This window comes from Lycium barbarum, chromosome 1 (assembly GCF_019175385.1).
Source record: "Lycium barbarum isolate Lr01 chromosome 1, ASM1917538v2, whole genome shotgun sequence".
Lineage (NCBI taxonomy): Eukaryota > Viridiplantae > Streptophyta > Magnoliopsida > Solanales > Solanaceae > Lycium > Lycium barbarum.
This window is the reverse complement of record NC_083337.1, coordinates 36,210,719-36,225,028: the sequence shown is the minus strand read 5'-3', so window position 1 is coordinate 36,225,028 and position 14,310 is coordinate 36,210,719. Positions and strand designations below refer to the sequence as shown.

The 14,310-nt window shown below is 37.6% G+C and overlaps 1 protein-coding gene across 1 annotated transcript; it reads right to left on the bottom strand.

Moving 5' to 3' along the window:
- Positions 1 to 2,123: 2,123 nt before the first annotated feature.
- Positions 2,124 to 3,020, bottom strand: LOC132611207 (uncharacterized). The gene is made up of 3 exons (XM_060325619.1): positions 2,960 to 3,020; positions 2,620 to 2,793; positions 2,124 to 2,512 (listed from the first exon to the last, which is right to left on the bottom strand). Exons 1-3 carry the CDS (start codon positions 3,018 to 3,020, stop codon positions 2,124 to 2,126), a joined length of 624 nt encoding a protein of 207 aa, XP_060181602.1.
- Between the last annotated feature and the right edge of the window lie 11,290 nt (positions 3,021 to 14,310).

The window sequence follows — 14,310 nt, the reverse complement described above, 5'->3', positions numbered from 1 at the left end:
TCAATACTTTAAACAACATGGAATGATCATAAAACATACCTTTTATTGTGTAGGAATGAACTTTGAGTGGAAACACTTCACTTGAGGAAAACCCTAGTTCCACCTCCAATGAGATTCCTTGTCTTGGATGAACCCTAGTGAGTTTCTTGCATTTGATTCTCTTGGTTTGATGAAGTTGATCGTTATTTTCTCTTGAATTCTTATAGGAGAAGTGTGTGGAACTCTCTAGAATCCTTGAGAGAGATGGAGAAGTGTGGGAAATGAAATTGGTGAAGTGGGATCACATTTAAATACTTGAACTTAACTCAGCCCATCGGGTGTTCTACGGACACTTATATGGTCCGTACAACATTATACGGTCCGTATAAGTGACCGTACTTCACCATCAGAGAAACCATATTTATGTTGGGTGTTATACGGACCTTTATACGGACCGTATAATGTTATACGGACCGTATAAGCGGTCGTATAACCCTACCTCTCGGAAATTGTTTTCGTCGTTCGTTTGATTTCCAATCCTTATGGAACCTTCTTGACACTTGTTTGACACTTCATTACCAATCTAAGTATCTTTATAACTCTTTCTTAATACATCATTAAGTCAACATTAGCTCGGTACTTTATGGAACGTTTTTCCAAAACACAACACATGCTTTGCCTTCCTTAAGGAACTTTCTCCTCTTACTTTCAATGTCTTTGGAATCTTAATTAGAATCATTAAATAACCTTTCTTACTTATAGAAACATCGTATACTCCTTACCCGGCGTTAGTCCATTTACTATGCAACGACATGGAATTTTTCGAGGTGTAACAAAATCAATAATGAAAAAAAACAATTCACTTGTGGGTTTTTTTTTCAATAAAGTCCACTAGGCTTTTGGCCTAGGGCTGATTTTATATATTTTCTCAAAACAAATTCCTTAGTCTTTACAAATGTATCCTAAGGCTAATAAGTAATGCAAAATTAAACTAAAGATCAATTTAAGACTTGTGATGTGTCTTAAATTGATTCTACAAATTGCTAATAGATGAACTAAGAAAGAAAAAGCAAATTTAAAGCTGCTTCCCCGACTATTGTGTTGCATGCATGGCCTTCTTGTATTTGTCCATGATGATTTCAAGCACCAATGAACCAAACCAAGTCTCAGAACCATGCATAACAAATTCTGCAGTCTCCTTATGCTGCTATCTACCACAATCTCAATGTAGTTGAGTGCAGCAGTCCATGTCTCCAAATTACAGAATCTTCCTCTTGTTGGATCCTCAATGTTGTAGCTTGTTAGCCATCTTCCTTTACAAAGGTTGAAACATTCTCCACATATTGACCAATTTCCCTCAGAATGAGCATAAAATGCTAATACCACTGAGTGAAAATAAGTCCCTACATGGAACATATTTGCCTTTGCATCAGTTATGTAGATAAGCCAACTCCATGCTGCATCCATTGACCTGCATCTTCCAGCTTCTGCATATTCAAAGTTCCTTGTAAAAGCTGTAATCTGCCTCCTGCTTCTTGCCAAATCCATATCTTGTCTAAATGCAGTAAGATCAATGGATGAATACCATATCCAAAATAGTACCAAATCATGTGCTTTATGAGAAGGATCATTAATACAAATTATGGACAGGTCTGCAAATGTTATGTGAACTCTATAATGCACCTTTTTAGCTGCTTTCATATCATCTCCTGTGCATGTAAGATCAATGAAACGGTAGTGAAAGTATAAACTGAACCATGTATACATCAAATCATATCCAACAGGATCAATGACATATACATAAGTATTTGGGCTTGCAGTCCGGGTAGTCCTATTCGTCCATCTTGTATAAATTTTATCAATCACCAAAGTGACAATGTAACCTGCAAAACAGAAAAATAAGTTAGTAGAAAACACTATCACTATACTCTCCTCCCTAAGGACTTGAGTATAATGATAAAGGCCTCTCCACTTCACACCACCAGATCTCTCCTTCAGTATCTCCTCTGAGTCTTGATTCTCAAATAGGGACATTGTAGCTTATCACTATTGAGAATCCTCTTCCCTTTTGAATCCAGTTCTACAAAGGAGTTGGCTATCACTTCTCCATGATCAATAGCATAATTAGCCAAATAATCAGCCAGCTAATTTCCCTCGCTCAATATGTGCAGCACCTGTACATCAGCATTGTCAATTATGTCAAGTGTTTCCTCCACCACAAAAGCAATATTCCAAGGAGGCTTCCACTGTCTATCTAATATATTATTCATTAACAAAGAGTCAATTTCAAGTATGAAAGAATAAAAATGCTGAGAAAGGCAGTATCTAGCAGCTTCAAGTAATGCTAGTGCCTCTGAATCAGTATTGGTAATAGTCTCATCCCCCATCTCCTTTGCATGAGCATGAATGAGATCTCTATTGCTATTTCTCACACAAAAAGCAAATGAGCTCCTACCAGGATTTCCCCTAGTAGCACCATCTATGTTACACTTCCAAGTTCCATCATTTGGAAAATTCCATATAACTTGAGTAACTTGTAATTTAGGTAAAATTGCTCAAGAATTCTGAGAATATCATGCCACCTATGTGGGACTGTTTTGATTCCTGGTTTTCTCAATTTAACAAATTGCTGGATAGTACTTGAAACTTGATAAATGATTTTGCTAATGGTAACTTTATCCTTATTCTTATCTCCATTTCTTTTCTTCCAAAGCTCCCACACTATGATAGAAGGCACAACATAGAAAATAGGTTTCAATCTAGGCATGACATTAGCAGTCCACCATTTCAAGATTACCTGCTGCAAATGCATTCCTGCAATGTTAAAACCAACAACTAAACAGAAATAGGACCATGTCCTTTGTGCAGCTTCACACCTCAAAAGGATATGAGGTACTGATTCCTGTTTTGGTTCTACACAACAACAACACTTAGAAGGCATATTATACCCCCAACTTCTAACCACATCATCTAAGGGTACTTTGAAGTGCCAAACTCTCCACATCAGTAGTGAAATTTTGAATGGTAATCCTTTCACCCATATCTTCTTGTACACCTCTCCTTTTTCACCCTTTCTCTTTATGTATTCCTAAGCAGACTTAACAGAAACTTCCCCTCTAGTTTCAAGCATCCACCAAGGTTTTTCAAGCTCATTAGGCTTAGCAGGAGGTTGTACATCATTGAAAATGTACTCAGCTAGTTCCTCAGGAAGATTGTTCCTTATGGCTGGAACATGCCATCTTCCTTGAGTCACTACATCAGATACATTATTAATCTCCTCATTGCAATAAAAATCTGATGGAGTTTGAAAGTATAAAGTGCCTAAACCTGACCAGTAATCAAACCAAAACAGTGCCAAACCCATTCTAGGCTGCCACTAGATTTGATGATCAATCAAGTCCCATGCTTGAAGCAGTTTCCTCCAGATGTGAGACCCTCTCTTCCAAGACACCAGAATAGGATTATTTTTCTTCAAGTATTTGTTGCTCATGAATGCACTCCACAAAGAAGGTTTAGTTCTGAAGTTCCACCGCAACTTAGCACACAATGCCATTGACATGTCAATAAGGGATCCGAATCCTAGTCCACCTTCATCTTGAGGCAAGCATACTGTATACCACTTTGTACAATGGGTACCCCTCTTACCAATGGTATTGCTCCAAAAGAATTGACCAAATATCTTGTGAAGCTTTTTAATAACAAAAGAAGGTGGATCAATCGCTGAAAGCAAGTGCATTGCATTGCTTGTAAAACATGCTTCAGTAAATTGGCTCTTCCACCAAATGATAATAATTTTCCTTTCCATCCTTGAAGCTTGTTTCTAACCTTGGAAATAAAATCTGAGTTAAATGACATTTGTGGTCTGGCATAAAAAATGGGACAGCCTAAGTACATTAAAAGAAAGTTCTTCCTTGCAATACCAGTGATCCTCTCCACCTTTTGGAACACCTCATTTTCCACCCTGTCATGCAAGTATATAGAGCTTTTGGACTTGTTAATCAGCTGGCCAGAAGCTTGTTCATAATCCTTCAAAACATTCATAATCAGTCCCAATGATATCTCACAAGAGGATAAGAAGATGATGGTGTCATCTGCATATGATAAGTGGTTGATTTTTGGACTCCATTTGGGCAAGCCAAAGCCAGTAACCCAAAGATTCTCATGTAGTGCATTCAATCCCCTTGATAACACCTCAGTAGCCAATATGAACAAAGTAGGTGACAAAGGATCACCTTGTTTGACACCCCTAGTAGAATGGAAGAAACCATGAGGTTGTCCATTCACTAACACTGAGTACCAATTATTTCCAATAATCTCATAAATCAGACTAATGAATTGTTCCCCAAATCCCATTTGTCTCAGCACATTTGTAAGAAAAATCCATGACAATCTATCATATGCCTTTGTCATGTCCTACTTCATGACTACATTAGGAACAAATTGATGATTTCCCCTTTTAATTCTGAGTCTGATATCAGTGATGATCTCTTGTGTTAATAAAATGTTCTCTACAATACTCCTTCCTCTCACAAATCTTGCTTGATTTTGAGATATCAAATCTGGAAGCAAATGAACTAATCTTTCATGCACAACTCTAGAAAATACCTTGTTTATAAAATTTCTCAAACTTATAGGCCTCATGTCACTAAAGCTTGTATCTCCTGTTTTTTTGGCAATAAAACAAGGTTAGTGTGAGTTATGTATCTTGGAAATTCAAATCCCCTGAAGAAATCCTAGACCATGTGAAATATGTCATCACCAACTATGTCCCAACATTTTTGAAAAAACAGGCCAGTGAAGCCATCAGGTCCACCTGCACTTTCACTATTTAAACCAAAAACTGCCTGCTTCACTTCATCTTTTGTAGGATTTGCAATCAATTCTTCATTTTGTTCTTTTGAAATCATGGATGGAACATGTTTTAGGATATCAAACTGTGTAGGGACAACAGTTTCATGGAATTGTGTCTGATAAAATCTGATTGGTTCTTCTGCAATTTCATTCTCCTCCTCAAGCCAAATTCCTGCATTGTTTTGAATTATGCTCAGCTGCAACCTCTTTCTTCTTCCCTTCACATGATCATGGAAAAATTTGGAATTTTTATCACCATCTTGAAACCAGGACATGCCTGCCTTTTGTTTCCAAAATTCCTCTTCTAAATGCAGTACTCTTGTTAATTCTGCCTGGACTTTCATGAGCTTTTCTCTGTTGGCACATGATGGATTGACTTCAAAAAAAGCTTCATGAGCTTTAATGACCTCCTCCAAATTAGTAATCTTCTGAAAAATGTCACCATAAGTATTTTTACTCCAAGTTGATAACACTTTATTCAACTTCCTTAGTTTCACATTGAAATTCATGAAAGAATTGGCTACTACATTAGTCTCCCAATTATCTTTCACCACATCAAATAAATTATCATGTTTAGTCCAGAAATTCAAGAATTTGAAAGACTTCTTAAACTTCTGAACTTGTTGTTTGCATTCAAGTAGTAGTGGTGAATGATCTGAACCACACTTGATCAAATGTGTGATCTCTAATCCTGGAAACAGCTGCTGAAGTTCAAAGTTTCCCAAACACCTATCTAGTCTCTTGAATACATAATCATCTTCACCTCTCCCATTCCACCAAGTGAAAATACTACCTTTGTAGCCCAGGTCTGAGAGATTGAATGCAATGCCTAAAAGCTTCTACTTCATTTAGTGTAATTGGAAGGCCCCCATATTTCTCTTCTTCATGAATAATGACATTAAAATCTCCTCCCACAAGCCAAGGTAGTGTCATGTCTGATGCTAAGTGATACAAGGATTCCCACAATTCTATTCTTTCAGTCCTGTCACATTTGGCATACACCAATGTAACAATCATCTCTGTGTTATTGTTGGAGTTTGAAAACTTCAAAGTCATTTGTTGGACACTGTCTACAAGCACATTTACTTCAGATTCAGCAACCACAAAGGCCCATATTGTGCTTGAAACATTGCATAATGTATTTTCCAGGCCTAACCTTCTCCTGTAACTATCCAACTTATAAGCTTGTTGAAAAGGCTCCATCAAACCTATAAGGAAGAATCTGTGTTTTGTATGCATTGACAAAAGCCTTTTGAAAGCTTTTTTGGTGTTCACTGATCTAATATTCCATATTAGTGCATTCATCACTAATTATGGGATTTAGAATTAGTCCTCCTTGGTGTTACCCCTAAAAATCGAGGTGTATCTTTTGTTGCCTTTTTCTTTGTTTTTCCTGCTCCTTTTGCCACCTGCCTAGGAGATATATCACCCTCTTTTATAGCATTCAAGAAATTCTGTGCAATGGACTCCTTATCCATGTCTATTCTAGCCTCATCCCCAATAGGAATTGCAACTTGTATGTGCTCAGTTGCATGAATAGCAACTTGATTCTGATTTTTACCAGAAACATATTGCACCAGTTGATTATTCGTCCCACCTGATCTTCTTTGGTTAGAACTTGCTGTTTTTCTGGAATTACTACTGTTGTTCTGATTTGCCACACCTACTGCTGCATTGTTCTGCTGCTGGTTTCGATGTGCACTATTATTCTCATGTATCTGGACTGCTCTTACTGGTGTAGTATCCACAGTCTCCACCTTTTCCTCAGCCTGTATATTAGTAGAAACACACTCTACCTTCTGAGCTTTTGGTACCTTGTCTTTCTCGACCTTAGTACCAACTTCAACACCAACACTAGCATTAAGCTCTTGGATATGATCCTTAAACTTCTTTTGAGCAGTCACACCCCGATATTACTAGGGTGTGATGGGCACCCGACCCCATATTCGGAGCCGAGCGAACCCTCTGACTCTTATCACATACATACTCTTTTTCGGACTTTCAAATCAAATAAGCATAAAACTCATAATGAGGTTTTCAGAAACTTTCTTTCTATCGTTCTCAATCGGGAAGACGGTAACCAAGGCCATATTTTTAACTTTGCTTGGCATATAAGTTGTTATGAAAATTTTGAAGTGGAAATAATGAGAAAGGTTAAGGGCATAAAGGGAAGTTGCAATATGAACTCGTGGAAATAGAGGAAGACGAAGGGCAAATTTGGAAAGTTGGAAAATAATTTGTATGAAATGCAAGACACACAAACAAAAAATAAATGGGCTTGGTCATTGGGCCATATTTGGCCGTCCACTACTTGGTGGGCTTAAGCCCACTTGGAATTTTATGAGTCAAAATAAAAAAGATGACCAAGTCATCTTTTTTCATTAAACTCTCTAGTCAAGAAATAAAGACAAGAAGTGAGGAGAAACTTCTCCATAGGCCACGGCCAAGTGCTAAAATTGCCTAGAAAATTGATAAAAATTTCTCAAAAATCACTTCTTACCAATTCAAGGGGTCCCTAGCAAGATGGAGTAATCTTTGAAGCAAGAAAAACACATTTTTATGCAAGTTGTGGATTCTAGTCAAGTGGAGAATGGAGGAAAAAGGTAAGGTTTAATCTTTTTTTTTTATGTTATGGAGGCTTGTGCATGTTGTAGTGTATAAATGAATGGAGTTCATGAAGAACATGAATATATAGAAGTGGTGGTCGTGTGGTGTATATTCTATGTATAGCCGTGTGTGTGTTGTGTGTTGTGTTGTGTTATGTTGTGTGTTGGTTATTGTTGTAAAGTATAGAAAATATAATCCATGGAAATATGTATATGGGGTGTGTTGGCCGAATTGGTGTAGGGTATGGAAAGGTGTGGTGAATTAATTTTATTTAGTATTGTAATTGTTGTTATGGTAAGTTCCATGATGTAAATTAAGGATTTAATGGTTAAGGAGTGAATTTGTGTTGATTATGGGTTCTAGATTGCTAAGGGAAAGCTTAATGAGCTTAGTGAAGTATTGGTAGTTAATCTTGTTTAGAAGATTATGTAAATGGAATGTTATGTTCTTGCATGTATGAAATATAATGATATTAGGATGGTGTTATTGGATATGAAGATTGTTATTGTGTTCATTGGAGTCCGAACTTTGAAGACAGTAGTAAATTGATATCATGTATCTTGAATTGAATATGTGAGCTGCTAGTGTGGTTGTTGAACTTATATTGATAGTTTGGCATCGGGTTTGAATTCCCGGATTATGATTGATGAGAATTTGACTAAGTTGAATGTTGAGGATGGTATATTTACAGAGGAAGTGCTGCCGAATTTCGTAGCCAAGTATCCACCTTAGATTTCAACTCTAAGTATCATAATAAGAGTTTTGGTAAATATGACCATTTGCAGATTTTGACGAAATTGCAACATTCGGAGTAGCAAAAGGAGCGGAAAGAGGTATGTAAGGCTTCATCTATGGCATGTCTTAGATGTAATAAGTCAGGTACGAGCCTCGGGGACAACCCTAGTCCCCGGAATCCGCACCTAAAGTTTATCCTTGTTCAATAGAATTGAACTAGAAAGTGTGCAAATATGGAAAGACCTCTTAAACCCTTAGAACTTGCATCAGTGGGACTCGATTACCCTAGAACCCTCACAAGTAATGACTGACACGTAACATATGTAACAACATATACGCCACCCCATCCGGCCCGAGGTGGGCCCGTTACTCTCAGATTTTCCTTACAGTTTTGCTTGACTTACTTGAAGTGAATCCAAAGGGAACTTTGATCCCGATTTCGTTACCAAATGATAAGTACTATAACCCCTCTAACGAGGGCACTTCCATGACGATAATGATAACAATGATGTTAGATAAGAGGATATGCCTATGATACGTACTACCGGAACGACTTTATGACTAAGATGACTAAGCTAAGTATCTTATGTAAACAAATGACAACATTTTTGAATCCTAATTATATTTCCTAGCTATGACTTTATTTTCTAAAGATTTCAAAGTCTATGAACTGTCATCGATGATGCACACGATTTCATTCTACGTTTACTTTAATATTATTCTCCGTTGATAGTCTCACCTTAAAATACTCGTTCCTTCAAGGTGAGACAAAGCGATCACGAGTATTCTATAATGTAATCGGAGGTTACCGACATTATGTCACTCCGATAGACGTAACTTTCTTTGGACTCCTGTGCATGCTGGTTATATGATACAGGGATATGTGTATGGACATGTATATGTATATAGGACAAGTATTTGTATATAAGACATGTATATTATAATAGGAAGTAAATGTACACGTATATGTATATGGGGAAAGGGGAAGGGCCACTGTTATATCACCACCTGATTCAGCTGGATTTTATCTGGACGCGGGATATGGGAGAGCCGTACGCGGCGTCTGTATATATATGATGTATGATATATATGATATGATGTGTTGGGACACCGTTGGGGAGGGGGATTGGGAGAGCCGATGTATTCGGCGTCTGTAAATGTGAGTAAAAGATACCGTCTACTGAATTGTACTGTTTTCTGTATAAGAATAAGGGACACCGTGTTCTGAAAAAGGGGCAATGCTATGACACGCTAATGCCAAGATATACTACGATAATTGAGATGCTACGACATTGACGTGATTAAGATGATAGAGCAGCACATTAATATGATTAAATATGACACGATATAAATCCTATTTTCTGTGTCTACGAGAAAGAAATGTCTCAAAGATTAAAGGACAGCCTACATGATAGCCGGCCTGAAACAGAGGCCTTCCCACGTACAGGTTACTTTCCTGCCCCGTTATATGTCCTATGACTCCATGATATTGTATAATCGTAATGTTACTGTTTATTTTAATCTTTTATGCCTTACATACTCGGTACACTATTCGTACTGACGTCCCTTCTTGTGGACGCTGCGTTTCATGCCCCGCAGGTCAGCAGACAGGTGGACGTGATCCTTAGAAGCTCTACCAGCCACACTTGACAGCGCTCCAGTTGTTTCGGAGACTCACTCCACCGGTACTATTTTGTGTATGTACATTCGGGCACGACAGTACTCCTTGAAATATCCGAATGTATAAAATACGGGATATAACATGAGCAATCAATTGAACCTGACTATTCCTTCCACTATTTGCTTCCTCTTCAAACTCCTGGGAAGCTGTAATCTCACCCTCCTCCATAGTTTCCTCCACCTAGTCATCCTCAACCTGTTCACTCCACAATTTTCTGTCCCTACTAGTACCTTTATCCTCAGCCAAAGTAGTTGAAAGAATATCATGACAAACCTGTTTAGTGATATCAATGTCCAATCCTGGTTTAAAAGTTGCTTCCAGCCACCCCTTAGTCCTAGTAGGTGAAGATTTCTTCCTTCCAGGAGTAAACACTGCTGCATTGACATTCAGAACTTTCTCAGGACCATGAACACCAGTTGTACCCTTTTGATCACTAGGTGCCACCACCAACTGCATCTGAGGATTATCAACTGCATTTCCAACTTCTGCATGAACTGATTGTGATTGATCCTGATTTACCATCAATATACCTTCATATCCACTAGCCTCATTTTCTAATGCTGCAAACTTATTAATTGTTTGAACAACACCAGGTTTCACTAGTTCACCTTGTTTACTTGTACCGCCATTGTCCTTTGCTGTTGGCAAAGCAATTTGCTTTTGATCAGTGTTTCCAATTTCAACCTGTTTTTTTCCTTTTTGAGTCTTCCATTTATACAAATCTGGTACATCCCCAACCACCTTACCACTCTCTAACACCTTGATCACCTGCCTATGATTATTATTCCTTGCATGCTTTGCCTGTTTATTGTTAGCTTGTTTAACCTTGTTTGTACCTTTGTCTGTTTCCTTCACATTATTAGGGGCTGCAACCTGCTTCCCTTTCTCACCTCCATCAACTTCAGCCTCTTCCTCACTCTCCTTATCTGGTAACAAATCTGGATGAAGTTTCCAACACCCTTTCTCATCATGTCCTTATAAACAGCATTCCTTACAATATTTGGGCATGAAATCATAGTGTATTTTCACCCACCTTGACTTAACATCCCCAGTTTTACTATCCATAGCCTGAATTTGCACTCTTTTAGGATGCTCAACCAATAAATCTACCTCAACTTTCACACGTGCACAACTTGGCCTTGTTTTATTTATGGTTGCCACATCCAAGGTCAATGGTTTTCCAACTGCTGTGGCCATTGAAAATAGTTGCGACTAACCAACGTAATTTGGTGCTAGGGTTGGAAAGGATATCCAAGCAATGGCAATGGAAGCCTTTTCCTCAGGGTTAAACTAAGGATCCCATTTAAGTGTCCTCATGGGATAATACCATCCACTCTCCTTGATCCAAAAAGAAGGTTTTGATAAGAGAGTTACATAGCCTTCAAATAACTCACATCTTATCAAAACATGCCTTTTGCATAGTAATCCACTAGTTGCAGTACGCTTTAATTCACATTGTTTTGGGATCAATGTACGTAATGCATGCAAATCTGGTAAGCCATAACTGAATTTTCCCATTACTGCATATTATAGGTTCTCTTGAAATATCATTCTCTCTATCTTCTCTATGCTATATTGTATTGTTGGTTCACCATGATGATACATAATGGGCTCCATTGGTATGGGCATGACAGTCGTGAAAGTCGACTGTTTAGGGTCACACGCATTCAAAGTTGTAGTGTTTAGTATTTTGGAGTAGTCTAGGGTTTGCATGGTTGTTGGTGGTGATTATATGGGTTGCACAGCCTCATGTGAAGGCTGCATGGTGGCCTGAGAGGCCATGAATGGCTTGAAAATTGCTCTCTCTCTCTCTCTCTCTCTCACTAGGTTGCCGTCACACCTAGAGAGAGAAGCTCTCAAAGTAAGGTTTTGAAATCCACCCGCCTCCAACTTGTGGGTTCGCACAAGTGAAATTACTTTATTTGAATAAACATAAAAAGCCTATTATTAAAGTTTGACTTTAGGCTATCAAATTTGTTAAGACGCTTTATTTTCCGATTAACACAGCTTAAAATTCCATCTGCTTTTTGCTATATCTTCTTCCTGTTGTAGCTCTACCGTCCTATTGATTCTTGTTAGCATAGATTATATAAGTTCCACTACATATTGCTGAAAATTCCAATAGGATGAGCTTTACTAATACCACATATTGAAACTTTATCAATATTTAGTTTAGCCTCATAGAGTCAACTCCTAGTACTGTTAAGACCTGCTATCAATCTGGTGTTCTTCTCTTGTGTGCACTGATCCTTAAATTTGGAGTGTGAGATTTATCCATGTTCAAAACTCCTCCTTGTAAAATCAAAAGCTATGGTCTCGCTCCTGCGATTTGGGGCGAGAACCTATGTTAGTAAAAAAAAAATCTGCCAAGGTGTTTCCCTCTCTGAATATATCTTGTATAATGACATTCAAGCTGTCCTTGATCTTCTTTATCATATCCACTTCTACTGCAATACACTAGGGATGCACCCAGATTACATCTACCACCTTCTTCATCATCATTAAATTAATTTCCATGATTAAGGGGTCCTCCCTATACTAGACAGTTTAGAGAAGTTATTAAAAACTAATGTACCTGCAAATCAAAAGCTATGGGTCTCGCTCCTGCGATTTGGGGCAAGACCCTGTGTTAGTCAAAAGAATCTGCCAAGGTGTTATCCCTCTCTAAATATATCTTTTATAGTGACATTCAAGCTGGCCTTGATCTTCTTTTTCATATCCACTTCTACTGCAATACACTAGGGATAATCCCAGATTCCATCTACCACCTTCTTCATCATCATTAAATTAATTTCCATGATTAAGAGGTGCAGCTTATGATCCATATAGTATTTCAGTCCTTCTAGTATGACTCTTGCCTCAACTACTGCATTAGTTGTGTCTTGAATGGTCTGGCTTTTGCAAATACCATATTTCTTCCTTATTTCTCACACCATAACGTTCCTATTGAGCTAGGTCATGGATTTCTCCTTGATGCACCACCCGTGTTACATTTGAACCAATTCCTATATGGATTCTGCAATGTAACAACCTTTGTTACCATGAGTTGTTTGTATCCCTCCAAAAACTTGATCATCTCAGGCCACAGGAAAGGGATGTCTTTAGCCATGGATACCTGATCTTACACATATAGAAAAGACTGTTGTTGACTTCATGGACTACTCTGTTGAAGCTCACTCTTTCACCATATATACTTGTGTATTTATCCTTTTTCATAATTTCCATATTATCAATGCAATGGCAACTTTGAACAATGGTTTCAATTTTGTACAACAATCCACTGGCCACCATAATTTGATTACCTGGTGTATCTGCACCAACTGCACAGTGGCGTACGCAGGATTTTTCATAAGCAGTGTCACCATGTAAAAGAGTGAACAACTGAATAAATCACAATAATGATATCATATTATAAAAACACAACTCAAATCGTATTAATAAAACATAGGTAAAGAAATAATAAAACATAGGTAAATTTAAATATCAATATAATGAACACTAAATAATTTCATTGTAGAAATTAGAAAGAAAGTAAATTATTGGCATGAAAAAATTGCAAGCACTTAAAAAAATATTATGGTGAAGAAAGTGCTAACCTGGTGTGGCAATCGAAAATTCGGAATAAAAAACGAGAAGAACTTATATTCTAATTTGAAAGGTGGGCAACCATCAATTGTATTCTAATTGATAAAAGAATTTTTAAGGTTATGACTTATGAGTTCTTTTTAGGGTTTTAGCTTTTACGTTACTTGACCAATTTGGTATAGAATTACAGTAGGAAACGGCTAAGTTATTTTACTGGTTTTAGGATTATATTTACTGGTTTTAGGACCCACTGCCGTTTTGTTCCATTTATATTTTAGTTGTTTTATTGATTTAGAATTTAAATTATAGTATAAGCAAAAAAAAAAAAAGAGGCCAGGCAGGTTTGAACCCGCGACCTTGCCTTCAAAATGTTGCTCTTTACCAACAGACCAACGCAGCCTTTGTGCTGAAGCAGTGTCACGTTATTCTTTTTACCTTTTACTTTTGTTCCATTTATTATAATATATATATATAATAAAAAAAAAATCGACGAAGCAGTGTCACGTGACACCCCTCGGACCAACATAAATCCGCCCCTGGAACTGCATATGAATTCCTACAACATTTAGAAAGGTCTTCCACACAAAATCTGCAAAGGAAATGTTAGGGAGTGGCTCGACCATAAGGCCAATAAAGCAATCGCTTGGGGCCTCAATTTTTTGGGGCCCCATTTTTTCCTTAAAGATGTACTCCCTCCATTTCAATTTATGTGAACCCATTTGACTAGGAGTTTAAGAAACTAGAGAAGACTTTTAAACTTGTGGTGTTAAATGAGTCACATCTACTTTGTGTGGCTATAAATCATTGCATAGAGGTAAATTGTTTTCAAATATAGAAAGAGGTCATTCTTTTTGGCACAGACTAATAAGGAA